Below are 25,854 nucleotides of genomic sequence, written 5' to 3' on the forward strand. Positions count from 1 at the left end.
ACCAAGTTTCAGTGATGCCAACAATGTCATAGTTGTATTTATTTATTAGCACTTCCAGTTCTTCCTGCTTATTACCCATACTTCTCGCATTTGTATATAGGCATCTAAGATACTGGTTTGATCTTGCCTCCCAGTTTTGCCCTGATCCTCCTTTCTCTCTGCCATTATAGCCCACAATCCCTCTTGTTTCCGACCCATCTTCCAGGTCTTCAGAAGGGGTGCAGACTCTAGATGGTTGTGTGGGCTCAGGGGTGGGGCTGGGGACAAGGGGTTTAGGGTGCAGGAGGGTGCTCTGGGCTGGGATTGAGGGGTTTGGAGGATGGAAGAGGGATCAGGTCAGGGAGTTGGGATGTGGGGAGAGGCTCAGTGGTGCAGGCTCCAGGTGGCGCTTACTTCAAGTGGCTCTCAGAAACAGCGGCATATCCCTCCTCTGGCTCCTACGCGGAGGTGTGGCCAGGAGGCTCTGCATGCTGCCCCGTCCACAGGCAATGCCCCAGCAGCTCCCACTGGAGCACCGGGAGGGGGCCATTGGAGCACGTAGGAACCAGAGGGGGGCCATGCCGCGGTTTCCAGGAGCCACGTGGAGTGGCCCCATGACCCTGCTGGAGCACCAGAGTGGGGCAAGTGCCAGACCCTGCTCCCCAATGGGAGCTCAAGGACTGGCTTAAAACAGCTGGTGGGCTGTGGTTTGCCCACTCCAGTTTATCACCTGAAATGTGTGTTACTATGTTGGGGTGGCAGGTTCCACCCTCTTTTGTTAGAGCCCCTCCTCAGCCAGCTTTTGGATGGTTTGGAGCATGTTGCCCCCCCTTTCTCTCTGCTTTCACCATCAGTATTTTCTCTCCCATCTTACTTTTTTTACACGATTCCTGATTTTAAGGCACATAGATCCATTAGGAGTTTATTTTTGCTCTGTAGTTTCCTTGCTCCTTAAACTTATTAGCATGCAGGCTGTGTCTACATCCGGGATTTCCAAAAGTTTTCCCACTATTATGGGCTCACCTTTGCTAACGCCACCGTAGGCTGACCACCATGACTGTCAGCGTTAGACATGGTAGTAAAAAATATCAGCGGGGCAGCTGAGAGCAGCACTCGCTTGGCAGCTCTTTGGGGGAAGTGAGTGTCGTATTGTTCCGTTTGTACAGCACCTAGCGCAATGGAGGCCTAGTCCATGACTGGGGTGCTAAGCGCTGCAGCGACACACCGCACCACCGACAACTACAATGGAAGGTGAAGCTGTGACAAGCCAGACAAGGTCAAACTGCCCCATCCACTTCCACCTTCTCCCCCCTCAAGCTTCCTCTGGTGCCCGCTTGCTGTTTCCCTGCCCCAGTCCCCTCTGCCCACATCCGCTGAGGCTCTGCTCACTGCCCTCTCCGTCCCGCGCCCCCACCCCCTCTGCCCCAGCGCTGCACTCACCCCCCCCCCTTGCACGACAGGGGAGGAGAGGGCAGGCCCCGGGGCAACCCCTCAGCTCAGCTCTGCTCAGCGCGCATGCGCGCGGAGGCCTAAGGGACGAGCTGGGGACGCGCAGGCGCGCTCCCGCGGGCTGCGCTGAGAGCGAGGCCGAGCCGGGCCGAGGCGGTGGCTGCGGAGGAGACGGCAGCAGAAAATGGCGGACAGGTTCTCCCGCTTCAACGAGGACAGGGACTTCCAGGTAGCGCCCGGCCCAGACCCCGCGGCCCCTCCTCGGCCCGCACCGGTCCCTCCCGCGGGGCCTGCCCTGGTCCCTCCCGCCCGGGGGCGTGTTTGGGGCGGAAGGGGGCGATCGCGGGGGGGTTACAACCTGTTCCTGGCGGGGGTCCCGGCCTCTGCGCCCTTCTGCCCCCCTCCGAACCCAGCGTGGGGGGGGTCCCGGCCTCTGCGCCTTTCTGCCCCCCCAGCCCAGCGTGTGTGTGTGGGGGGGTCCCGGCCTCTGCGCCTTTCTGCCCCCCCAGCCCAGCGTGTGTGTGTGGGGGGGTCCCGGCCTCTGCGCCTTTCTGCCCCCCCAGCCCAGCGTGTGTGTGTGGGGGGGTCCCGGCCTCTGCGCCTTTCTGCTCCCCCTCCGAACCCAGCGTGGGGGGGGGTCCCGGCTTCTGCGCCCTTCTGCCCCCCCAACCCAGCGTGTGTGTGTGTGTGTGGGGGTCCCAGTCTCTGCGCCTTTCTGCCCCCCCCCCAGCGTGTGTGTGTGGGGGGTCCCGGCCTCTGCGCCCTTCTGCCCCCCTCCGAACCCAGCGTGGAGGGGGGGTCCCGGCTTCTGCGCCCTTCTGCCCCTCCAACCCAGCGTGTGTGTGGGGGTCCCGGTCTCTGCGCCCTTCTGCCCCCCTCCGCCCAGCGTGTGGGGGGGGTCCCGGCCTCTGCGCCCTTCTGCCCCCCCAGCGTGTGTGTGTGGGGGGGTCCCGGCCTCTGCGCCCTTCTGTCCCCTCAGCTCAGCGTGTGTGTGTGGGGGGGGGTCCCGGCCTCTGTGCCCTTCTGCGCCCCCCCCGAACCCAGCGTGTGTGTGGGGGGGGGGTCCCGGCCTCTGCGCCCTTCTGCTGCCCGCAGCCCAACGTGGGAGAGCCCCGCTGGCCTCTGCGTCTTGTCCCCCGAGCACCTCTGCGCTCTTCTGTGTCCCCCCCAGCACCTCTGGGGGTTGGGGGCTCTTTAGTTATTCCAGTTCCCCCTCCTCTGGAGCCCAGCGGATCTCCTCCTTTTCTGCGAGAATCTAATGGGGCAGTGGCATGCACTATCCTCTTTCCCCTTCTCCCCACAGAGAACCCAGTGGGAGGGGTTTGCTAGTCTCTGCACCCTTCTTTCAAGCTGCCCCGGGGCTGGGGGGGTCCACACCTCTCCCTTGCATCCTCAAACTCATAGTGGAGTTCACTAGTCTGTATGCTCTTCCCTGGCTCATTCTGGATCCTTTAGTATGTATAGGTATCATTGGCCTCTGCTCCACCCCCTCACCATCCCTCCCCTCTCAGGCCATGATATAGGAGGATTGGAATCATTGTCCACTGCAGTGGCTTGGGAGCTCCCGTGTCATCTTTCCAAATCCTGGTTTTCAGTCCTAAGAGACATTGCACCTGTCCAGCCAGTGATTCTCCCAGGATGTAGCCTGGGCCTGCAGCAGGGACACTAGCTGCCTGGAGAGGGTCAGTGTTGATGTGAGGTAGGGAGGGGGTTAGAAGTGGTGCTTCAGAAATGTATTACCTAATCTAGTTCTTTAATTATTTACTTGATCCTTTGTTTGGCTTTTTAGTATTTATATTGGTTTAAATGTTTGCTGCTGGAGTGCCATGGGAGTGAGATGCTTTATTAATAACATTCTGATGAATTCTATATATAATCTGAGGACAGACATTGAAATTTCCAGAGGGAAACAATCACTGGGTATGCTTGTCTGTTGATTGAAGTTTCTGGAATAGGGGTAAATAATTTAGTTGTTTTTTTTCTAGGAAATGTTAAGCATTCATGTACAAAACACTGTTTATTAGCTAGATATCATTCTGAAATGAGTCTTAAAAATCTGTCAACACTTGCTCTTTCAAATAGCTTACTGTTGAGCAATGACACTGTGGAAAATATTGAATAATAAAACTAAATAGTTTGCCCGTTCCCTGCGTAAAATGAAACCTCTGAATCTCAAAGAAACTACTGCATTACTGCTGCATATCCTGGCAACAGTAATTTGGGTCAGGGGATGAATACTGGCACTGAATTTTTTTCATCAGACTGCAGGTCCTTCTTTTTGAGGAGTATGAAAATAGCTGTGTTCAGGCAACCAGATTAAGAGGGATTTGGGATCTTTAGGTAATGGGCAGTAAATGGAAAATGCAGCTTAGCATGGGTAACTATTAAATAAGTCTGACAGTGGTAGAGAAAAAGAGTATACACAAACATTTATGCAGTATACTGAGCATGAAAACAATGGTTGAAAATCCTTGCAGTTATGAGCCTTCTGTAAAAATGATACTGGGATTTATTAACAGAGAATTCAGCTCAAAATAAAATTACTGCGCTTTGTGCCCTAATGTAAAATATGGCTTTCACTTTTGAATTCTCTTTCACTGGGTGGGGTGGAGAGTTTTTTATGAAGAACGTGTAACCTGGGATGATTATAATTTTTAACAGTATACTTAAAGGCTAAAGGGGAGTAAGCTGCCTCCTCATCCTAGAGGATGGCAAGGTGACCTAATGAAAGAACTCAAATTATAAATGGGTTTAATAAAGTGGAACAAGACTTCAGAAATTTAACTTTGCAGATGGAAGGAAGTTAAACTAGGAGTGGGTACAATTTAAATATTAGGAACTTAAAATTATTGAGGAGTTAAGATAGAATTCTGTAATACAGCAAACACATACTGAAACAGTTTAAAGGGTTGGTAAACATTTTTGTGAAGAGAAGACCTAAACATTGACAGTGAAGTTATTCAGAAATTCACTCATCTTAGTTTCTCCTTCAAAAACAACAGATTAGTATGTGTTTAAACTGGCTTTCTTCTTTGATGATTTTGATTCTGTTATTCATGATGAATGCTACAACAGATCAGGATTTCTAATGAGAGGCTGTTCAGTTTCCTGACTGGGTTACCTAACATTCTCATCTGCTTCTCAACTTGTTTCCTGCTTTCTTACAGAATGGTATTTACACTTCTATTTGGGGAAAGCAAAAAGAAACCTTCGCTGTTTCTCCAGCTGTCTTCAGCATGTGCTAAGGTCCCTAACCTATGGGGAAGAGCACTCTTTATTCTTGTATAAAAATTAATTGATTCATTCATTCCATAGAATTAACATTTGCTGCCATGTGTTAAACTGAATTTTTAATACAGTTTGAAAGTAAATGAATATGTATTTTAAAAAGAAATTGGTATTATTGTTTTGCAGGAAATGACAATTGGTATTCCCTAGCGGATGCAGAATGAAAGATTCTAGTTTATAATAAAACATTATTATTCAAGGTGAATGTCAGTTAGAGACCATGTATTAACTTATGAGGTCATCTTTACATTGATTGAAGGTTCTTGAAATGATGTTTTGCACTTATATAATACTGCCTTTCACCCAAGCAGCCTCTATATAAACAACAAATCCAAACCCACGCAAATCTAGTTAATGCATTATTCAGATTACGCATGTAAAAACAACCAGGAAATACCACAGTAATTCAGTCATACTATGTATCCTGTGTGTGTAATTGTATGTTTTACTAGCTTAACATGTTTTATGTAGGTGTTTAGAAATAATAAGAATGGAAAATAGAATGTGCAAACCTAATTGATTTGACTTTGCTGTTGGATTGTCAGCTCTTGCATTTTCTGACTCTGTGAATTTTAACAATGTGCTTTAAATGCTTCATTAACATAGGTTTTTTCATAATTTCCTGGTTTTCTTAATTTAAAAATACTTGAAAGTCTAATTGGATTCTTTAAATATTAAGTTCCTTTCTGGGGGTGACGGGTGGGGTGAATTTCAACCTTTGATTGGAGGCAGATCTCTATCTTTTGAAAACCATGTAGATCATGAAAAGTATTGCAGAATTCAGCCAAAAAATTGTTCAGACCCTAAAATCATGGGTTCCACAACTTTTTCTGTGCTTGCAGTTTTCTTGCTTTCCTGTTAAGGGAGGATTTTGATATGAGTGAGACAGCTTCCTTCATGAAAATTGTCTTAGCAAGTCCTGTTACTGCTTCATTCCCCAGTTCTGGTCATGCTGGGGAAATGTGTAGTAATGTCAAAAAGGAGGCAGGTCTCCATTAACCATCTGCTAAAATCAGCTGCTCATGCTCAGAAATCATTATTCAGTCACAATTTTATTTTCCTGTAAAACTAAGAAAAGACAGTAGTCCTTCGTGAGGACTACAGCCTTGCCAAGTTTCTAGCTCCAGCCACTTTTGCTGCAGCCCTGCTTAAAAAATAAAGGCAGGTTAATGTTATTGTTACAGTGTGGTAGAACTACTTTTCCTAGCCTCTCCCAAAAATTGCAAATTGATGGAGGAATTGTCTCTTAATGCCTTTAAACTTTCCCTTGGAGGTGGTGGGTATCAGTCGACTGGAAAGAGACCTAGCATGGAATAATTTGGCCTCTTAGTTGGAGGTTACAGAAAACTGAGATTATGGAAGTGGACGGCTATAAAAGAAAATTATATTCATGGGGGAAAATGAGGTGAAGTGTCTTGACCAAGATCACACTGAATTGGTGGTAGAGTGGGGAATATTGCCCAGGAATCCTGATTCCTAGTAGTTTGTTCTAATCACATCCCTCCTCAAGAATGTGTTTCATATGAAGATATTTAGTCTTGTTTATCGTTTCTCAGTTGTATTCATCTTTAGTGTTCAAGATAACTGCATCTTAAGAGCACGGTTCTACATTTTTTTTTCTTGAACTCTGATTAGGGTCATTCCAGGTATAAGATTGGGGTGGAGTAAACTCAGTAGAAGAGGAAGCAATTCAATATTTTGAACCTTTTAATTGCAAAATATACTGTGCAAAGTTACCTTGTAGTTGAGCATATGTAAAAACACGCAGTGGTCTGCACTTCCCTAATTTTTGATAGGCAATATTCAATAATGACCTTAGAATCAAAAAGAGAATAACTTCCTTCCCTGATTACTGTAATGTGGTAGCTAACTTAACTTTTTCTAAATATTCTCTTTAGAAGCCTATCTACAGTGGTTCCAATGGCCATTTAAAAAGTCTTTCACAGAGGTATGCAGCAACAAGAACAGATTAGTTTCAGGATCTATGCATCTCTGTAGTGTACAAGTGGGTCTTTATTTTGTTGAGTTAGAAAGCAGATATCTTGATTTTTTGCTGGGTGCCTTTGTGTGTGGATTGCTGTCCAACCAATTTAATGTTAAACAAATATTTGGGGCCAAATTCTCTACTAATGTTAGCAGGTGCAACACCATAGCCATCAATAGTTTATCAGCTAATACACCGCTACGTCGATATAACGCCACCTGATATAACATGAATGTGGATATAACGCGGTAAAGCAGGCGGAGGCCAGCGTGTCCCCCTGCAAGGGTTAGGCTGACCTGCCTGTTACAAATGTTACTGAGCTTATAAAGGTTAAAACCGCAAAACGTCACATAGATACAGCCTTATTTAGAACACAAATTGCTAATGCTGCAAAACATGACTAATATTACCCTATGGCATACACTATGCTATTTAGCAAGCAACCCACACAATTTTCCTATTTTCCATGTTATAGTCTTTGCCAGTCAAGTCTGCCGGTTTTACCGTTTAGCAGCTTTTTCTGTAGTCTCGACAGCAAGGGTCAGCTGTTAATCAAACAAGATCTCCTGGTTCCCCCTTTATCAAATCTAGCTTCCTCTTTTGGCCCTGACTACATCTTTTCTGCCTCAGCATAGCCTTTGTAAGTAAAACAAGGCTAAGTTCAAAATCTCTAAATTATTTTCTGGCTCAAAGGCCATAAGGGCATAAGATAAATAGAGGGGGGCGTATATTCCGCTAACACAGTGCTCTGGAAGGTGGGGCTGCGCGCTCTGGTGGATCAAAGCAAGTTCAATATAAACACATTTTCAACCTATAATGCCGGTAAATTTTGGGCTCCCAAGGACAGTGTTAAATTGAGGTAGAGGTGTACTAGCTGTCAGTTTGGCTACCTTGTCATTACACTCCTGTGGTGCCATAGTTGAGTTTAGATAAAGGCAAGACTCGTTTCCAAAGATCAAACAATCTAAATAGGCGCATTGAAACCAAGCATGGGATGAATAAAAAGCAAGAGAGAGGTCATGGAGGAGGCCCTGAGACTTGGCTGTGAGCAGCTCATTTGGATCTTGCGTGCAATAGTCTCAAAGTGGAGCAAGCAGCAAGCCACATTGTAACAAGATACTGAAAAGAGTTGCGAGAGGAAGTGGAGGCCAGTGGGAGTGTTGTAAGAGGGGATAGAGTCAAGCGGAACACTAAATGGTTGGAAGAGAACAAGAGGGATACTACTGGAATTAGAGGAGGCCAAAGGAATAGCATCCGACAAAAGTGGATCACCATGAAAGCTCATGCCCCAACAACATCTCTGTGTTGAAGAAATGCCACAAACTCTTGCTGCTTTACAGATCCAGACTACACGCTACCCCTCTGAAAGAAGGAGGAGTGGTGTGCAACAAGGAGCAGTATAGGAAATCTCGAAATGGTGGTTTTTTTTGCTGGGAAAAATTGGAAAGGCTTGCAGTTTGATAAGGAAGTCGGAGCAGTAGATCGAACAGTAAGCAGGGGGTATCTCAAACTGAGGGTTGGACCCCTTGGGGTGTGAGGTTTATTACAGTGGGGGGTCAAACGAGCTGTCAACTCCACATCAACCCCACGCATCATGCCAGGCATTTATAATGTTGTTAAAACATTAAAAAGTGTCGTTAAATATAAGGGGGGGTGGAGGGTCACACTCAAACGGCTATGATAAAAAGGATCACCAAGTAAAAAAAAAAAAAAAAAAAAAGTTAGAGAACCACTGCAACAGAGGGTTGGAGTCAAGGAAGGAAGGGTAGGTATAAGTCAAGAGAACTGCTTAGCATTTTACAATTGACAAAGGAACAAATGTAGAGGAAATCTGCATGGTCTTTAGGATTTTTTTGTAGATGCTCTGCACAGGAAATAGATTAAAGAGGAGGGTTGGAATTGGGGATTGTTAGATGCACAGAGTGAAGGAAGAGCAAAATAGTTGACTTGAGGGTGAAAAACAGTTAAATGTTGGAGGGAGGTCAGTTCAAGAAGGACTGTGCTGAGAGCAGGAGAGTAATAGAAGATATTAATAGACTGGACGTTGTGGAAAGATAGCATACTGGGGTGTGTGGAGGAGCAGGGTTGCTGAAAGAGATTGGTGCCAACTCAGAAACTGATAGATCAGAGGGACTGCGGTGCTGGATGAAGATGTGGTTGAGTGACTGAAGTGATGGCTGCAGGAGTGGGCTGAGAGCTGATTGATATGGAAGCAGAAGTGTTCTGGAGGGGAAGAAAAGAAGGGGGGCAGCTGGTGTCAGGAAGAAAGAGCTAAGCATCAGTTGGAGAAATGATTGTGGAATGAGAGGGAGGGAGGGAGGCATTGAGAGCTGCAGGAAAATAGGGCCTGAAATGGCTCCTGCATCCTACAGAGCAGGGGAGTGAGAAGAGTAGCTGGGGAAGCTGTCAAGGGGACTGAAGGAATGGAAAATGTAGATTATAAATTTTAATGATTTTATTGGAAATAGAAATTCCAGAGAGAACAGGAAATGGGGGGGGAGGGGGCGACGACAGCATAGGCACAGTCTGGGATTCAGATTAAGAGTGGGGCCAGTGAGGTGAGTGTGTTTGCAGAGAAGAATCTGAGAGGTTTATCTGTGTAATGTAACATAAATAATTCCAAGATGGCTATATATTCATTAAAAAAACAAGGAGTCTGGTGGCCCCTTAAAGACTTAACAGATTTATTTGGGCATAAGCTTTTGTCGGTAAAAACCGCCACTTCTTCAGATGCGTGGAGTGAAAATTACAGCTACAGGCATAGATATACTGACACATGAAGAGAAGGGAGTTACCTTACAAGTGGAGAACCAGTGCTGACAAGGGGAATTGAGTCAGGATGGATGTGGTCCACTCCCAATAATTGATGGGGAGGTCTCAATACCAAAACAGGGAAAATTTCTTTTGTAGTGAGCCAGCCACTCCCAGTCCCTTTTCAAACCCAAATTAATGGCGTTAAGTTTTCAAATGAATTGTAGCTCTGCACTTTCTCTTTGAAGTCTTTTTTGAAGGTTTTTTTGTTGAACGATGGCTACTTTTAAATCTGTTGTTTAATGTCCAGGGAAATTGGACATTTTGGGCTATATAAGTAGTATAAGTAATCTAAGTCAGTTATTCAGAAACAGAGAGAGGGAGCCAGAGGAACATGAGGGTTTAGTGAGAGGTAGGGGAACCAGTCGGCTGAGAAGCCCAGCATGCAGTGCCTCCACCTGTGCATGTTGGGAAGGTTGTGCTGCGGGCTTCCTAAAGATTGCTGCCCAAGGACCCTTTGGGTGGAGGAAGAAGCATCTTTTTGTATGTCTTGGCTAGTAAATATCTAAATAACTCAGGATAATGCCTCAACAGCTTTTTTTTTCTTTCCTCTTCCCAGTCTTTTCTTCCTTTTTCCCTTTAACCTCTCTCCTCCTCTTCACTTACCCTCGCTTAGGATTGTCTGTCTGAGAAAGTTGTAGTGGTTTAACTAAAGATGTAATTTTAAACCAGTGTATATACCTTTGCAGACCTTCTGCACCTTGTTTCAGTTTGTGATGGTTTTGTTTAAACTGATTCCTAATCAATTTAAGCTAAACTAAAATAATCCTTTTTTTAAAGTAAAATAAGTTTCTGGACAGGCTCTTGCATCAGTTAAATAAATAGGTTTAAAATCTTATTCTTAGTTAAACCACTGCAACTTTTCTATGTAGATAAGCCCTAAGTCATGCAGACATCCCTCTTTCTCAGTCTCTCACTCAGATATTCCTGTCCCTGGGAGCTGCCAGGCTTCGGAATCATCTACTGCATTGTCTTCCACTCTTGAGTAGAGACTATGTATTAAAAAATTGATGAGGCAGTTTAGCATAGGAGTGTCTCCTCTAACCCCTGTTTTGACCAGACCAATGCTACCCCTTCTCAGTAGCCGTTGCTGGCTGTGTTGAAGAGCTAAAGACCAGCTTGCACTCCAGGGTGGTTTGCTTTAATTCAACAAGCAGGAAACCTTGTTTTAAATAATTGGTTTTAGTCTTAGAGAGACAAGATGAGTGAAGTAATATCTTTTATTGGATCAACTTCTGTTGATGAGAGAGACAAGCTTTTGAGCCAAACAGAGCTGCTCTTCAGGTCTGGAAAAAGTACTCCCAGTGTCACAGCAAAATGCAAGGTGAAACAGAGTGTCTCTCACCAACAGAAGTTGGTCATATGAAAGATGTTACCTCACCCACCTTGTGTCTCTAATACCCTGGGACCAGCACGGCTACAAATACACTGTGTACAATTTTAATCTTGTATCGCACTTATATTTTTTTAGTAATTTTCCTAAAGAAAAGTGAATTCTCATTGTTTGGAAAATTAAAACATGTTGATCTGCAAATACATGTAGACTTTACACTAAATTTGGTACATTTTGCAAACCGGGAAGATGCACTACTTCTGTATGCACTTATATAAGCCATTATATAGCTTAATGTATGTACGTTTATTCAGATTCTTAATTTATACAGTTTGTTAGAAAATGGTAAATGCATGTTTTACTAGATTAATTTTGTACAATAACTCCTCACTTAACGTTGTAGTTATGTTCCTGAAAAATGTGACTTTAAATGAAACGATGTTAAGCGAATCCAATTTCCCCATAAGAATTAATGTAAATAGGGAGGTTAGGTTCCAGGGCAGCTTCCCCTACTCTGGAAGGGGGGCGGGGGGGTTCAATCTTCAGCCCGCCCACTCCACTCCTTCCCCCCAAGCCCCCACCCTTGACTCACCTCTTCTCCCCCTTTACTTTGCTTGCTGCATCCTGTGTCCTCCCCCCTCACTCCCCTCCCTTCTAAATACCGCAAACCAGCTGATTGCTGAGTAGGGGAGCGAGGGGGGAGGTGTGCCTAGTCCTCCCTCCTCCCTCCTGCTTGGGGCAATCAGCTGGCTTGCCATGTTCGGGAGGGGGAGGGAGCGGGAGCCTGCACACCAAGTCCTCGCTCCTCCTCTCCCCCTCCTGCCTCCAAAATGCTGCAAGCCAGGAGGAGGGAGTGGAGGTGCACAGAGTCCTCCTCCCCGCTCCCTCCTGCTTACAAAACTTCAGGTTGTTTTGTAATTTCAACAGTGTCATCTTAAACAGGTAATTACAAGGTGCTCCTAAAGAAAAACGGGCATTTTAAATCCATACTGAATCATAAGTAATTAGATCGCTTTCGTTGTATTAAAATTCTCTCGCGTTTGAAGCATTCTCAAAATATAATTATGGTACATTATCTAAAACTCAAAGGCTTACTGCAGCTTTCACACAAAAACCTGACTGCATATATTTTTTAAATGATTTTTGTCTATAGGTATGCATTGTCAGTCTTTGTACTCTACTTATTGACAACAGAAACAAAGCAATGTATTATAATAAGAAATGCCCGGGGTGGCATAAGAAAACTAGCTGTTGCCTTCTGCATTTTTTTTTTCCTGTTTGAAAAGTACAAGTTAAACCATCTGGTACATTCACATGATTTCAGGAGACTAATGGAAAGAGAGATGTCCAATATTATGTGTGGCTTTAACAAAATATTTCTAGGTCCCAAGTGGAATCTTTGCAGAGGTGCCTTTGTATTATGTTTTTCTATAGTTACTGGACTTCTAAAAATACTGAGAATAGTTCTAATGCAGGCAATGGATGGGATACATTTGCCTTCATAGATTGAGTTTAATTTTTGCTTTTAAAGAGTAATATCTATTACTCTGACTAGATAATGAGTGTTCTAGAAAACCTACTGTATATACTCGTTCATAAGCTGAATTTTTTAGTAAAAAAGGGAAGCACCAGAGAAGGGGGTCGGCTTATGAACGGGGATAGAGAGGGAGAAGCAGCAAGGAGAGGCAGCAGAGCCAGAAGGGAAAAGACAGGGCCAGTCTCTGTGCTTCTGGCCATGCTGCTCTCCCTCAGCCTTTGAAGCAGCTGCAGCTGCAGCTCCAGCTCGTCCCCGCCCCCCAAAGCAGGCTGTGGCTGCGATGCCCGGCCCGCTGGAGCAGGCTGTGGCTGCGCTGCCTGGCCCAGTCCGCTGGAACATGCTGCGGCCGCGCCGCCTGGTCTGGCCTGCTGCAGTAGGGTGTGGCCACGCTGCCCAGCCTGCCGGAGCAGCTCCAGGCCAGAGACATCCTCCCCTGGCCCTCCCAGATAAGGTGGGAAGGGATGAGATGGGGAGAGTGAGGGAGTCCCAGGCTGAGGTGGGGTCATATGGGGGGTGGTCACAGGGGTTACTCTCCTGACTCCCAGCTTCTTCCCCCCATGCTCATGATGGGTTCTGCTCAATAACGATTCAAATAGTGCGGACTACATGTTCATTTTCATCATCTGAGTCAGGTGCCACCAACAGAAGGTTGATTTTCTTTTCTGGTGGTTTGGGGTCTGTAGTTTCTGCTTCATAGTGTTGCTCTTCCAAGACTTCTGAAAGCATGCTCCACACTCATCCCTCTTAGATTTTGGAAGGCACTTCAGAGTCTTAAACCTTGGGTCGAGTGCTGTAGCTATCTTGAGAAATCTCACTTTGCTACCTTCTTTGTGTTTTGTCAAATCTGCAGTGAAAGGGTTCTTAAAATGAACAACATGTGCTGGGATATCTTCCAAGATTGCTATAACATGAAATATATCGCAAAATGCAGCTAAAACAGAGCAGGAGACATACAATTCTCCCCCAAGGAGTTCAGTCACAAATTTAACTAACACATTATTTTTTTAACGAGTATCATCAGTATAGAACCATGTCCTCTGGAATGGTGGCAAAGCATAAAGGGCATAAGACTGTTTAGCATATCTGGCATGTAAATACTTGCAATGCTGGCTATAAAAGTGCCATGTGATTGCCTGTTCTCACGGTTCTGGTGGGTCTGTGTTGTACGAAGCTACTATTATGATTTCCATAGTTTTGGTCCTCTTCCTTAATGTATAATCATTCCAAACACATTTGAAGGGCGGTCACATTTATAGAGCTCATATATTCCTGTGGGCATCTTACTCACGTTGTTTTCATTATAAGCCCCTGTTGTTCCATTTGTTCTAATCCTTCCCATCTTTCAGCCGGTATTCCCTAACTTGCTGTCTGCCTGTAGAGCTCTCTGACTATTAAAAAAAGGTTTCACCCCCTTGTAACTCTGCTCTCCTTGAGGCAGATCTATCTCTCCCCCTCCCTAGGCTCAGAAGAGAGTTACCCTGTGTATCATACATCAAAAGTATATACAGTTGTTCTGAGGTCCCTAAGGAAGTGAGAGGTAGACCAGCTGAAAATCTCTGGGTAATGATAAAAAAGGGAGTTGATCACCAAATCAGGAAAAGGAGGGGGATGAGGCAGAAATAACCATAACAGAAGATGTGGTAGTAATGGGGGACTTTACCTACCTATGATATCAGTTAGAAAAGTCATAGGGCAAAAGACAAAATTTGCAGTAAGTTCTTGGTATGCATTGGGGATAACTTTTTGTTTCAGAAAGTGGAGGCGGTAACCAGGGGACCACCATTTTAGACTTGATTCTGACCAAGAGGGAGGAATTGGTTGTGAATTCTGAAGGTGGAAGGTAATGTGGGTGAAAGAGATCATGCAATGATGATTTTGATTTCTAAGGAAAGGAAGGAGTGAGAGCAGCAGAATAAGAACAGTGGACTTCTAAAAAGCAAAATCAGAGAACTGGTAGGTAAGGTCCCATTGGCAGAGCATCAAAGGGGAAAAAGGAGTTCAGGGAGATTGCAGTTATGCCTTTAATACCATTTACTTGAGAAACTGCCAACTATCCTGATGCAAAGAAAAGATAAGAATAGTGAGAGGCAATTATGGTTCCCTCCGGAGCTTTGTAATGACCTGAAATTAAAAAAGGAATCCTATGAGAAGTGGACAAGGACAAATAGCTAAAGAGGAAGTCAAGAGTAGCACAAGCACGTAGGGAAAAAATCAGAAAAGCTGAGGCATCAAATAAGTTACACCAGAAAGGGACATAAAAGGCCATAAGAAGAGGTTCTTTAAAAACATTAGGAACCCAAAGAAAGGACAAAAGAAAATGTAAGTCTTCTACTATGCTGGGGGGAAGAGAGGGGAGCTAATTGATGACATCAAGAAGGCTGAGGTGCTTAATGCCTATTTTGCTTCAGTCTTCACTGAAAAGGTTAAAGGTGACCACATACTCAACAATTAATGAGAACAACATGGGGGAAAGAATGCAAGCCAAAATAGGTAAAGAACAGGTTAAAGATTATTTAGGTAAGTTATATGTATTCAGGACAGTGGGACCTGATGAAATTCATCCTAGGTTACTTAAGGGACTAACTGAAGCAATCCTGGAACCGTAAGCAAATACTGTATATACTCGTTCATTAGCCCGTTCGTTTATAAGTCAACCCCCTGCAAGATAAATAAGTAAAAATAGCAAAAACTGTATGACCCTTTCATAAGCTGACCCTATATTTCAGGGGTTGGAAAACTTTGGCTCCCAGCCTGTCAGGGTAAGCCGCTGGGGGGGGTTGGGATGTTTTGTTTTACCTGGAGCGTCTGCAGGCATGGAGCCCCTCAGCTCCCTGTGGCTGCAGTTTGCTGTTCCCAGCCAGCACATCCCTCGGCCCGCGCCATTTCCCACAGCCCCCATTGGCCTGGAGCAACAAACCACGGCCAGTGGGAGCCACGATCGGCTGAACCAAACCGGCCCTGCCTGCTAGGGTGCTTAACCTGTGAGCCATGTGCCAAAGGTTGCTGATCCCTGCCATAGAACTTAAAATCATCAAATTTTGTTGTAGACCTGTTTGTAAGCTGACCTCCACTCTTTGATGCGTCACTTTTTTACCAAAAATATTTGGCTTATGAATGAGTATATACAGTAGTTGCAAAGTTACCAACAATGAATTAGAATCAACATCTCTTTGAGAAAGTAACTATCAACTACTAAAATAGATTGTTTAAAAATCAAGGTTTCCTCCTTGCTGATTTAAATTATGATTGAAATTGGTGATTTAAATCCATTCACCTTAGTGCCTAGTCCCCTGAAAGTCAATAGGACTTGTGCTAAAACTGGGTATGTGCCGAAATACCATGTTGAACCAAGACCTAAAGCAGTAATGGATGTGAAGGAGATTCCTACACTGAGCCATTCTTTTTAGGTGACAAATCTGAGGAACAGTCCTCTGACACCTCAGTCTGGAATGTTTTGGAACAAATTGATGAATTAAGCAATAAGTCACCAGGACAGATGGGATTCACTCAAGAGTCCTGAAGGAATTCATATGAAATTGCAGAATTACTAACTGTGGTATGTAACCTGTCGCTTAAATCAACCTTTATACCAGTTTAATGGAGGGTAGCTAATGTAATGCCTGTTTTTTAAAAAAGGCTACAGAGGCAGTCCTGACAATTGCAGGCCAGTAAGTCTATCAGTACCATGCAAATTGGTTGAAACAACAGTGAAGAACAGAAATATCAGATGCTTGAATGATGTGAGGACACTTGAATGATGTGATGAACCCTTGAAGAGGAAGAGGACACGCTGAGGAAGAGTCAGAACGGAAATCATGCCTCACCAATCTATTAGAATTCTTTGAGAGAGTCAAACGTGAATAAGAGGGGACCAGTGTACTTGGACTTTCAGAAAGCCTTTGACAAGATTGCACACCAAAGGCTCTTAAGCAAAGCATGCAGTCATTGGAGATCCTGTCGTGCATCAGTAACTGCTTAAAATATAGGAAACAAAGGATAGGAATAAATGGTCAGTCTTCACAATGAAGAGAGGTCAATAGCATGGTCCCTCATGGATCTGTACTGGGATCTGTGCTGTTCAATATAGTTATAAATGATCTGAAAAGGGGGGTAAACAGCATGGTGGCAAAGTTTGCAGACAACGAAAAATTACTCAAGATAGTTAAGTCCAAAAATGACAGATGAAATTCAGTGTTGATAAATCCAAAGTGATGTACATTGTAAAATGCAATCCCAACTACACAAAAAAAAATATAGGGTTTAACTGATTGCCATATTTGGGGTTGAGAGAGAATTTTCCCCCAGGACAGATAGGCAGAGACCCTGGGAGTTTTTCATTTTCTTCTGCAGCATGGGCACAGGTCACTCGCAAGTTTAAACTAAAGTAAATGGTGGGTTCTCTGTAACTTGGAAGTCTTTAAATCATGATTTGAGGACTTCAGTAACTCAGCCAGAGGTTAGGGGCATTATACAGGAGATGGTGGGTGAGGCTCTATGCCCCCAATGTGCAGGACGTCCCTTCTGGCCTTGAAGTCTGTGTCTATGAAAATGCCAGACAAGAGAAGGGATAAGAAAGAGTTGAATGGTAGGACATTTCATCAGATGGGTTCAGGAATATTTTACTCTAGGTGTGGAATCCTAGAGCCACTGTAGTTGGTGAGAATTTTGCCATTGCTTTAATGGGACCACAATGTCACTCTAGATTTTCAGATTAATGATCTTTATAATAAGAGGAAGTTTGGGATTAGGACTTGGTTGCTATGAGTGGAATAATATTTTTATATACAGCCTTTATTTTGTGACTTAGAGCTCATTTAAAGTGAAGCTTTAATCAGTTGTAATTAATTGGCACTATGAAATAGGAAGAGCTTCCTTTGTGACATAGCTTGAGTCCACAAAAGATATGGAAAGAATTCAGATAAAATGTGGTCAATTTAATGTTTCCTTTTTCCAGGTTGCAATGTCAGTTATTCTGCACGTGTGTAAATTGTTGTTTATGGTATAAGTGTGTGTACTTCCATTAAAGATTTAATGTTACAATATTTGATATCTGTGACTGATTCTAGACACAATAAAAACAGAAGTATAAAATATATCAGTTTAATGTGCCACGTAGAAGGGTTTTTAGAGGTTGAATTTCCTCCCCCGCCCTCCAAATTCAATAGAAAGGGTATTCCACCAACTCCAAGGGCTGTGGAGAGAAAGAGATGAACAATGCTGCTTCTACTCTTGCCAACTCCAAGCTCCAAAGGCACTGTAACATCTAAGGCAATGAGAATTTAGTTGTCTAGGAGTTCAAGAAGATCTTGTCCATTAAAAGCTTCAAATATTAATGGGTAACAGTCATCTTAAAAATTACACTTCGGTTTGATTTAACGTTTTTTATAATTAGTAGGTAACAGCTGGGGTTATTGCAACTGAGATTAGACTAGTATTTTTCTTTTTCATCTTATTTTATTAGTGTATTTGACAACACTGTCTGCATAGTCAGTGTTTCCCATGTTCTTATGAGCCTTTCACACAGCTGCAGGTGGAGGGACATTTTTAATTGTAGGAAAATATAGTTGGAAGGCCTCAAAAATTGGCAGGGAAGTTCTTTTGAAATTGGCTAGATTTCAAGTTGATGGGGTCCCTTTATAATCAAAATGTTACACTTTATCCATGTCTTGGCAGGCAGTGCAGAGGAGGAAATGGTAGGTAGGCAGAGAAGTCCTTCTGCCAACCCCTGGTAATTGCCTGGTTGTCTGCAGGCAACAAATCAGCCTCTTTGGTAGCCCTCAATGTACATTGTAGCAGTTCGACTTTGATGTCAAAAAGGACAACTATGATGGTGGTTGGATGCACAAGAGAAGAGAGGTTGCATTATTCTGGTGACTCGCTTTAGAGAAGAAAATCTTGCAGCCTTTTGACTATGACCAATGTCAGGTTTCTGAAATGACTCGCCATCAAATATTGGAGATGGTTTTCTGCTCAAGTTTTCAATTCGAAACAATGTGTGAAACTGAATCTCAGTAAAACAAAATTACAAACAGTTTAGATTCATCCAGTCGCAGATTTCAGTGATGCACCCTATATGGACTGTGTTTTTTGTACGTAAGAGTAATTTTAATTTTACTGTGATTTTTATCCTACATTATTTCCTCCAACCCAGTGTTTCTTATGATCAGAATTTTCACTTACTTTACTAAAAGTAGCATGTGGTGTCAGTTTAAATAATTGTCTGGCATTCTGAAACCTTCCTAGTTTATGAAGGTCATCAGTCCAGCATAGCTAGGATTACATCGGACTGACATTTTTATGTCCTAATTATTGGAGTCTTATTTAATTAGTTGATTTCTTTTGCTGTCTAATATAATGAGTTTGGGACTTAATTTATATTGAGAGAGGGAATTGCATAGTTTTGGAAAGTGTCTAGATTACCATAGAGAAATAACGAAAATATTCTTTTGCAGGGTAATCACTTTGATCAGTATGAAGAAGGACACTTGGAGATTGAACAGGCATCTCTAGACAAGCCAATAGAATCGGTAAGATGCACATATCACCATTGGCCCGCCAGCAAATTAGACAGTGATCGGATGGGACTTGATGTGAATGCAGTTAAATTTGACAGGACCCCAGGCACTAGTGTGTAAATAGCCGTTCAGGGATATTCTTTTCTAATATGCTTGCATGTCCTGCATTAATGTTAAATGGGCCTGGACTTTAAGCTTTAAATAGTAATTTTTATAATCTAGGTTACTGTAAAAATAGTTAAGCTTGATATTTGAGAAACTATTTGAAATAATACATTATTTATGGAAAGTTAGTTTGCTAAATATGAATACATTTTGTTGAGAAGTTAGTTTATTTTTGTGAACCTAATGAAACAGAGGAGTAAAATGTATTTTGATCCTTTTAGCTTACATTTCCTGAACAGTCAGATCATCAACTAGTGTGTATAACAACTTAATAAATGCTAGAACTACCATTAGCAGTGAAGAGAACTGAATTTTAATTAATATGCTTCAGTAATGATAAAACCTGCCTGTAAAATTATATTTCACATGAACTACACAGAATGTTGTTTTAAAAAGTAATTTTATTTTGTTGAATTAGGTATGGCAATTAATAATATCAAACTGTAGAATGGGGAAAGGTAGTTTTTTTGGGTAGCTTTTCTTTTAAGCTTCTGAATCTTTTAACTTTGCACAGTATCACTTGCTAGTCTCAGACGTACAGTAACATTTCTTATTATGCTGCCTAAGTTACTCCTGGAGGTTCAGCATTTAACATTAGTGCTTAGATGCAGATATTCATTTATAGTCTTAGTGGTGTGAAACCTGTGATGGAAAAATAAGGGGAAGCTTACTGGTGGTCTGATTTAGGCTAGATTTTTATTAAAGATTAGCACTTTTCAGATAGCTTTTTCCCTGATAAAACTAAAATTGACTCTGAAGTTTCATCATGTTAGTGTCCTCTTTTTAAACTGTAGTGTTACCAAAGGATCAATATATATTTGCATCCTGTGTAGGTTGGTGTTGTGTGTGTCTGTGTGCGTGTTTAGATGTTTACAGAAATTTACACAACTTGGGGTGTTCGACATTTTTCTTCCGCAGCAGTTGGCCCATATTAGCTAAGCAGCCATGATCTGGTTTGTATTGCACGGTCTGCCTTTTTTAATTTCTTTAGGGTTTCCTTTCTTCCTTCTTATTTCTGTTCTTCTGGTCCAGTGAACTCTGCATATAGTACCTATTGTCTTAATGTGCCGGCATGATGCTAGATTTAGGCATGGCAGTAATTGATGACGCGACGCATGAGATAATGCTGCAGAGGGGGGAATTTGCATTTGATGTTCTGCTGAATATTTCAATCTTGTGTTGTGACATGAGAATCTTAACTGACATGCCAAGCCTACTTCCCTATGTAAATGTCATGAGCAATAGCTAGAGCTGGCATCTATTCCATACCACATTGGGGATTATCATTAGACAGATTATTCAAATGTTATCTACAGGCTCGATCAAGATCTTATTTTTACAAATGTTTGTTTTTCCAGTGGAAACAGTGGAACAAAGCATATAGGTGACAAATTAAAATGCTGCGTGTATGTTCAAAATTTAACTCCCTTCTGGCTATTATTATGGAATAGTCAGATATATAAAATTGTACAGAAAATGTAAGTAGATCATATGCCCAGTAGTACACAAAGCCTAGGAAGATAGTCACTGGGTGACCAGTGTGTATGATCTTTGGCTGCAGTTTGAGGAGTTTCAACAGCAGCAGAGACCTTCGGTTAAATTACAGCAGAAGTATTTATTCTTACATACATTGTAGTGCAAATATAGGGACATTATCAAATCTAAATACTTTAACTTGGGCAGGTTTTTATTTTAATATATAAAATGTACACAATTTGAAGTCTCGTAACCAATAGTAAAAAACACATTTAGTGGAGAAGACAAGAAGATGATCTGCCTTTTTATTTTATATTTGGGGGGGGGGGGGGGCCTCCAAAATCAAAATAATTCCTACCCTACCATGCAATTGGCTACATTTTTTTCCCTTCTGTCTGTAGAAAGATTGGCTTTTAAAAAAATTAAAAAGCGTAAATATTGGGAATTCAGGACTTGAATTATGTTACATCAAAGAGAGAGAAATATATTCTTTAGAGGACAGACTACTAAGAAGTTCTGTTTTATGATCTGTTGGGTCAAGTGTGTGTTTATAATAAAATATTTGATCTCCCCAAAAATATTTAGTAACCAATTGTCAGCTATATCTTCATAGTATATATCAGAGGACTGGCTTATAATTATTTTTGGGGAGATAGGCTTTTTAAAAAATACATTTTTCTATGACAGGAATTTAAAAGAAAAGCAGGGGGTGGGGGGACCAACCTCATTTTAGATTAGGAACCAAATTTTACTTTAGAAAAAGATGGGTCATCTTTCTGTTCTCTCCACTAAATATGTTGTTGGTGTTTAAGATAATCTACTGCTATTAAGCTTGATATAATTTTTTAAATAACCTGAAATTATTAAAAATTGCTTAAGATCCCAAATTGTTTAACAGAGTATATTTGTAATCTTTACAATTGCAAATTTACAAATACATTTTAAGTAAATAGGAGTGGGTTTTTTACCTTTTAAAACCAGAGTTTAGGGTTCTTTGTTCCTCCTGCAAGAGTTGGATCTCATATCTAAAGCAGCGTGGGGCATCAGAGTTTTCTCTGCTTTGGGTGTGTTATGTCATTGACTCTTCCAGAAGAGAGAGTAGCAACCATGAACTTAGATCATGAAAGGTAAGTAAAAGGAAATAATTTTAAATATTTAGTTTTAAAATGTGCTGTATTTGCAATTTTGAAGTTTACCAATTTGTTATATTAATGATTTATAGTCTTAAACAATTCTGTTAGTGTTTCAACTCCTCTTTTGAAAAGAAATTTAGCTGATAGCACTGACAGCCCGGTCCTGCACAATTGAAGTCAATGCACGTTTTGCCATTTATTACAATGGAAGCCGGACTTGAACCCTGAAGTGTTTTTATTAATAAAGAGAACCTGTTTTTAGCAGTGAATGTGAAAGCATTTTTCAGTTAAATTTTAGGGTTAGGATAGATAATTAACAGAATTAAAATACATCCTATTAAAAATAAGTGGGTTTCTTTAAAAGATTTTTGGATCTTCTAGGAATCTGAAAACTATTTGAAGCCTAGTAACTGTAGACCACTTTTGGAACTGCCTAGGGAAAATGGCTTTGCTTGGAGCATACATTTTGGAGTATCATTGCTGAGTTTAGATCCATCTCTGCAGCATTATCTGTCGAGAGATGCTGACTGTACTGCTACAGCATGCAACTCAAAGGTGGCTGAAATCTCATAGGTTTGGGAGTCTACAGATCATTACACTGTTTAACTGTTTTGAATTACTGTACTACATATTTTAAAAAAGAAGCAGTCTGCAGCAGCTAGTGTCCATGGAACTCCTACATTGCACTGCAAAGATGTCTCCGAACTGAGGCATGATGAGAATATAACTCAGGTATATCTTCTTATGGAAAAGTAGGATTAGAACAAGCTAGTGAAAAGCAGAATGAGAGGAAGCTAGTGGCTTGGAAGTCAGAGGTAGAACAATAAAAGTAAAGCCTTAAGAGGACTTACATTTCCAAAATGTTACAAGTTAGTGAAATGATACCAAGATTTATTTTTCCTTGAAATTCTTTAAATAGGAAAAACAAATTTTTGTTGGGCTAAATGAGAACCAATTCTGCATTTCATAAAAGGGAGAAAATATTCAATATAGATATTTACAAAAGTGCGAGTCATTGGTCATATTTACAAATCAGATGGCTATGGAATTGGAATCAGTTTTTTAAATTTAAAAAGAAGCAACAATGAACTTGTCTTTAAGGCAGTAGATCCTAGTTTTTACAAGAAAAGACTGTTGTCCTGTTTTAAAAGGTTCTGGGCACTCTCAGCTCCTGCTGCTGAAGTAAATGGGAATTGTTGGCACTCAGAACCATTTAAGTTTTGAAACAAGCAGTCTGATTTTTCAGTTATGTAATGAGCTGCACACATTTGATTTGAAACATTGTAGGAAAGTGCACTATGTCTAGGTTGTGGAATGGACAGTTACCAAGTGTGCTGATTTACTAGAATTTTTATTGTCCTTAATGTTTTACTAAGTAAATTTGTTTTAGACCGTTCTAGTTTTTTGTCATGGTAATACGACTTCAGGAGTTCGGTGTTAGGAGTGTAGACCAGGCCTGACTAAGCTAGTTCGACATAAGCAGCTTATGTTGACTTAATTATGTCAGTGTACACACTGTAGCCTTGTCCTGCTGATGCAAGTGCCCTACTACACCAACATAACTCTACCAGAGGTAGGGCTTATGTCGATATACTCAGGGTTTACTTACATCCACTGTTGACTGTCTTGTCAATTTCAGGGCTCCATACTGGAGCTGTGAAATTGACAAGAAAGCCCAGCTGGGAGTGGGAGGGAAGCTGGTCTCCCAGCAGGAACCTGCATAGAGCTGAGAGTGGCTGTAAGTCAACCTAACATAGGTCAACTTAAGTCTGTAGTGTAGACATGCCCTTAAAGTGACTACATAAAAATCCACTGTCCTCTCCCACTACACACAGTATTCAGAACGTCAGAGTTAAATCCAGTTGTCATTGTCACAGGTTGGAAGTGAGACTGCACATCATTCACTTACTCTTAAGCTTCTTGTTAGTTTGTCCTTGTCATAACTAACAAATATCCTTTTCCTATATAGTTCTGCTCAGTTGCCTGAGAAGGCTCTTTAAAACCCTGCCAGGGTTCAGATTCCAGGTGTTACTTGTTGAAGATCACAATTCTGTCCTCTCATCTAGAAGTCTGCAATAGCTTCTGAAGTTGGCTTTTGTCACATGGCATATCTGTGCAGATCTGTGGACTCCACTAGTTCCAAAGTGTAACACGATAAGGCTGCTGATTTGACATTTAGCAGTAGCCTTAAGTGGACAGCGCTATTAAATAATATGCGTCTTGAAGCTGAATGGTGTAGCATTACTGTTTGGCTTTTCTCTCTAGTTTTCATTGTGTCATCTGTAGTGAGCTATAGGTTTTGTGTTGGGAATCTTTACAACCTCTTGTTTGCATGGGTTCACCCAGTGGCATCCAGTCCTTGCTTATAGGTAACTTGATACAGTCAGCACAGTTTACAATCCACTCAAGAGATGTATGGTTCTTGTTTATGCTGAAATCAGATTAATAGTATAAAAGGAATGTCTCTGGGGTGGAGGGGACTTTAGGAGGAGTGGGGGTGTTAGACAAAATTAGCCTTTGGCATATTTGTAACAGTTCAACATCTGTTTGCTGTAATCATTTAGTTACGATATTCCTCACACAATGCCATCTAAACCCTTCACCTCATTTCTCTTGTATAGGTGTCAGTTTACATCTGCCAGGGCCATTGCTGGGGACTTTAGTGCAGGAACCATGATCAAGTATCATTGGTACAAGTGAAAAGTAATTAAATAACGCTGTTTTGTCTAATGGTTAGAGTACAAGACTGCGTTGGGAAGCCTGGGTTCTGTTCTGTGGGCTCTCACGGATTAGTTGTGCTCTTGGACAAGTCACTTGAGATAAAATTTTCAAAAAGTGACTTAGCCAAGTGACGAGTCCCATTGACTTTCAGTGAGATTTAGGCTTCTAAATCATTTAAGCCAGTTTGAAAATGTTATGCTTAATCTGTGTCTCAGAGTTCCCTATCTGAAAAATGTGAATGATCTCTCTTTTGTTAGAGCTTTCTGATCTTGGGATGAAATGTGTTGTATAAGTGTCAAAGTAATGTTAAAATACCTTAGCAGTAAAACATAAAAAGATACTGTTAGCCATTCACTAATCTGTTACAGTAACGTGATACCACGTCATCTGTTAAGAGGACAAATAGCATAGCTCTTGCATACATAGCTGGCTAGTCCTGATAAACTGTCTTGATTGCCTGTGAGTTTTACTGTATCATTTTAGTCAAAAGCATATTGAGTGATTTTATTCACTTGGCTGACTTAACAACTTTTAATGTGACTCTCACTTCAGAGCTCCTTGTAGCATAGCTACATGTGTGCCAGTTCCCAAACATGCCATTGACCAGTCTAAGGAAACAACTCCTTCTTCAGAGCATAGGCAGATATTACTTCTATAACTCCCTTGCCTTTACTCTGAGGAAAGAGTTGTTTCCTTAGACTGGCCAATGGCATGTCTGGGAACCGGCACACATGCTTACAAAAGTACAGAAGGGAGAATTACTACAAAATGGGATTGATTTATTCAAAGGGAGCATCAGTTCTTGACACCAAGAGGAAGAACTCTGTAAGTAAAAGGGATTTTCCTCTAGAGATGAACAACATTAAAATATTATTATTCCAGAAAAAGATCACAAGCCAGCAGCCTAGCTGCAATGCTTTGTGCTGCTGAGTGAGAGATTCTGATTTGATTAATATATTGCGTCTCACTCTAGAGGCCAATAGGAGCTAATAGCACTGCAAAGCTACATTAGCTCAGTTCCTATTTGTGACCCAAGCAACTCAACTGCGAAGAGAGTTTGTGCCAATCTTCCTTAGCCAGAGGTCTGTCACAATGATGTGGAATGAAGGGACAGATGGAAAATGGGAGGGATCATCATTAATCTCTTCAGAGTGTAGGCCTCGCTGGAATTTAATACCTGACTTTTCACAATAGCAACAGAAAATATGCCAGTTCAGCTGCCTGTTTTTAGCTATCCAGCCGTTTCACTGCTTAGTCAATGCCAAAAATTACGTGTAACTAATTTTACATCAGAAGCTATCTATACATTCAGTGCCATTGGGAGAAAATGCCATCTTTTTCCTGGGAACTGAGATGCAGTAAGATAGAGGTTTGTTGCAAGTTGAAAAACATGATCATCCTCTTGAGTGGCTTTGTAAAAGTGCTAATGTGTATAACGCTTCAGAATTTTTCTTTTTTTTCCC

At 42.0% G+C, this 25,854-nt stretch overlaps 1 protein-coding gene across 9 annotated transcripts in view; it reads left to right on the forward strand.

The window, feature by feature from the left end:
- The first annotated feature begins 1,503 nt into the window (after nt 1-1,503).
- GPATCH8 (G-patch domain containing 8) overlaps nt 1,504-25,854 on the forward strand; it is an 85,332-nt gene continuing 60,981 nt past the window's right edge. For 2 of the 9 annotated variants that reach the window (XM_032796004.2, XM_032796005.2), the window contains exons 1-2: nt 1,504-1,657; nt 18,834-18,908. In XM_032796004.2, the coding sequence (XP_032651895.1) occupies nt 1,613-1,657; nt 18,834-18,908 (120 nt within the window). In that variant the 5' untranslated portion in view covers nt 1,504-1,612. Of the gene's footprint in view, nt 1,658-18,827; nt 18,909-19,995; nt 20,015-25,854 lie in introns of those variants that run through there. The other 7 variants (XM_075059643.1, XM_075059644.1, XM_032796007.2 and 4 more) reach the window with 5 other exon arrangements.

This window comes from Chelonoidis abingdonii, chromosome 21 (genome assembly GCF_003597395.2).
Source record: "Chelonoidis abingdonii isolate Lonesome George chromosome 21, CheloAbing_2.0, whole genome shotgun sequence".
NCBI lineage: Eukaryota > Metazoa > Chordata > Testudines > Testudinidae > Chelonoidis > Chelonoidis abingdonii.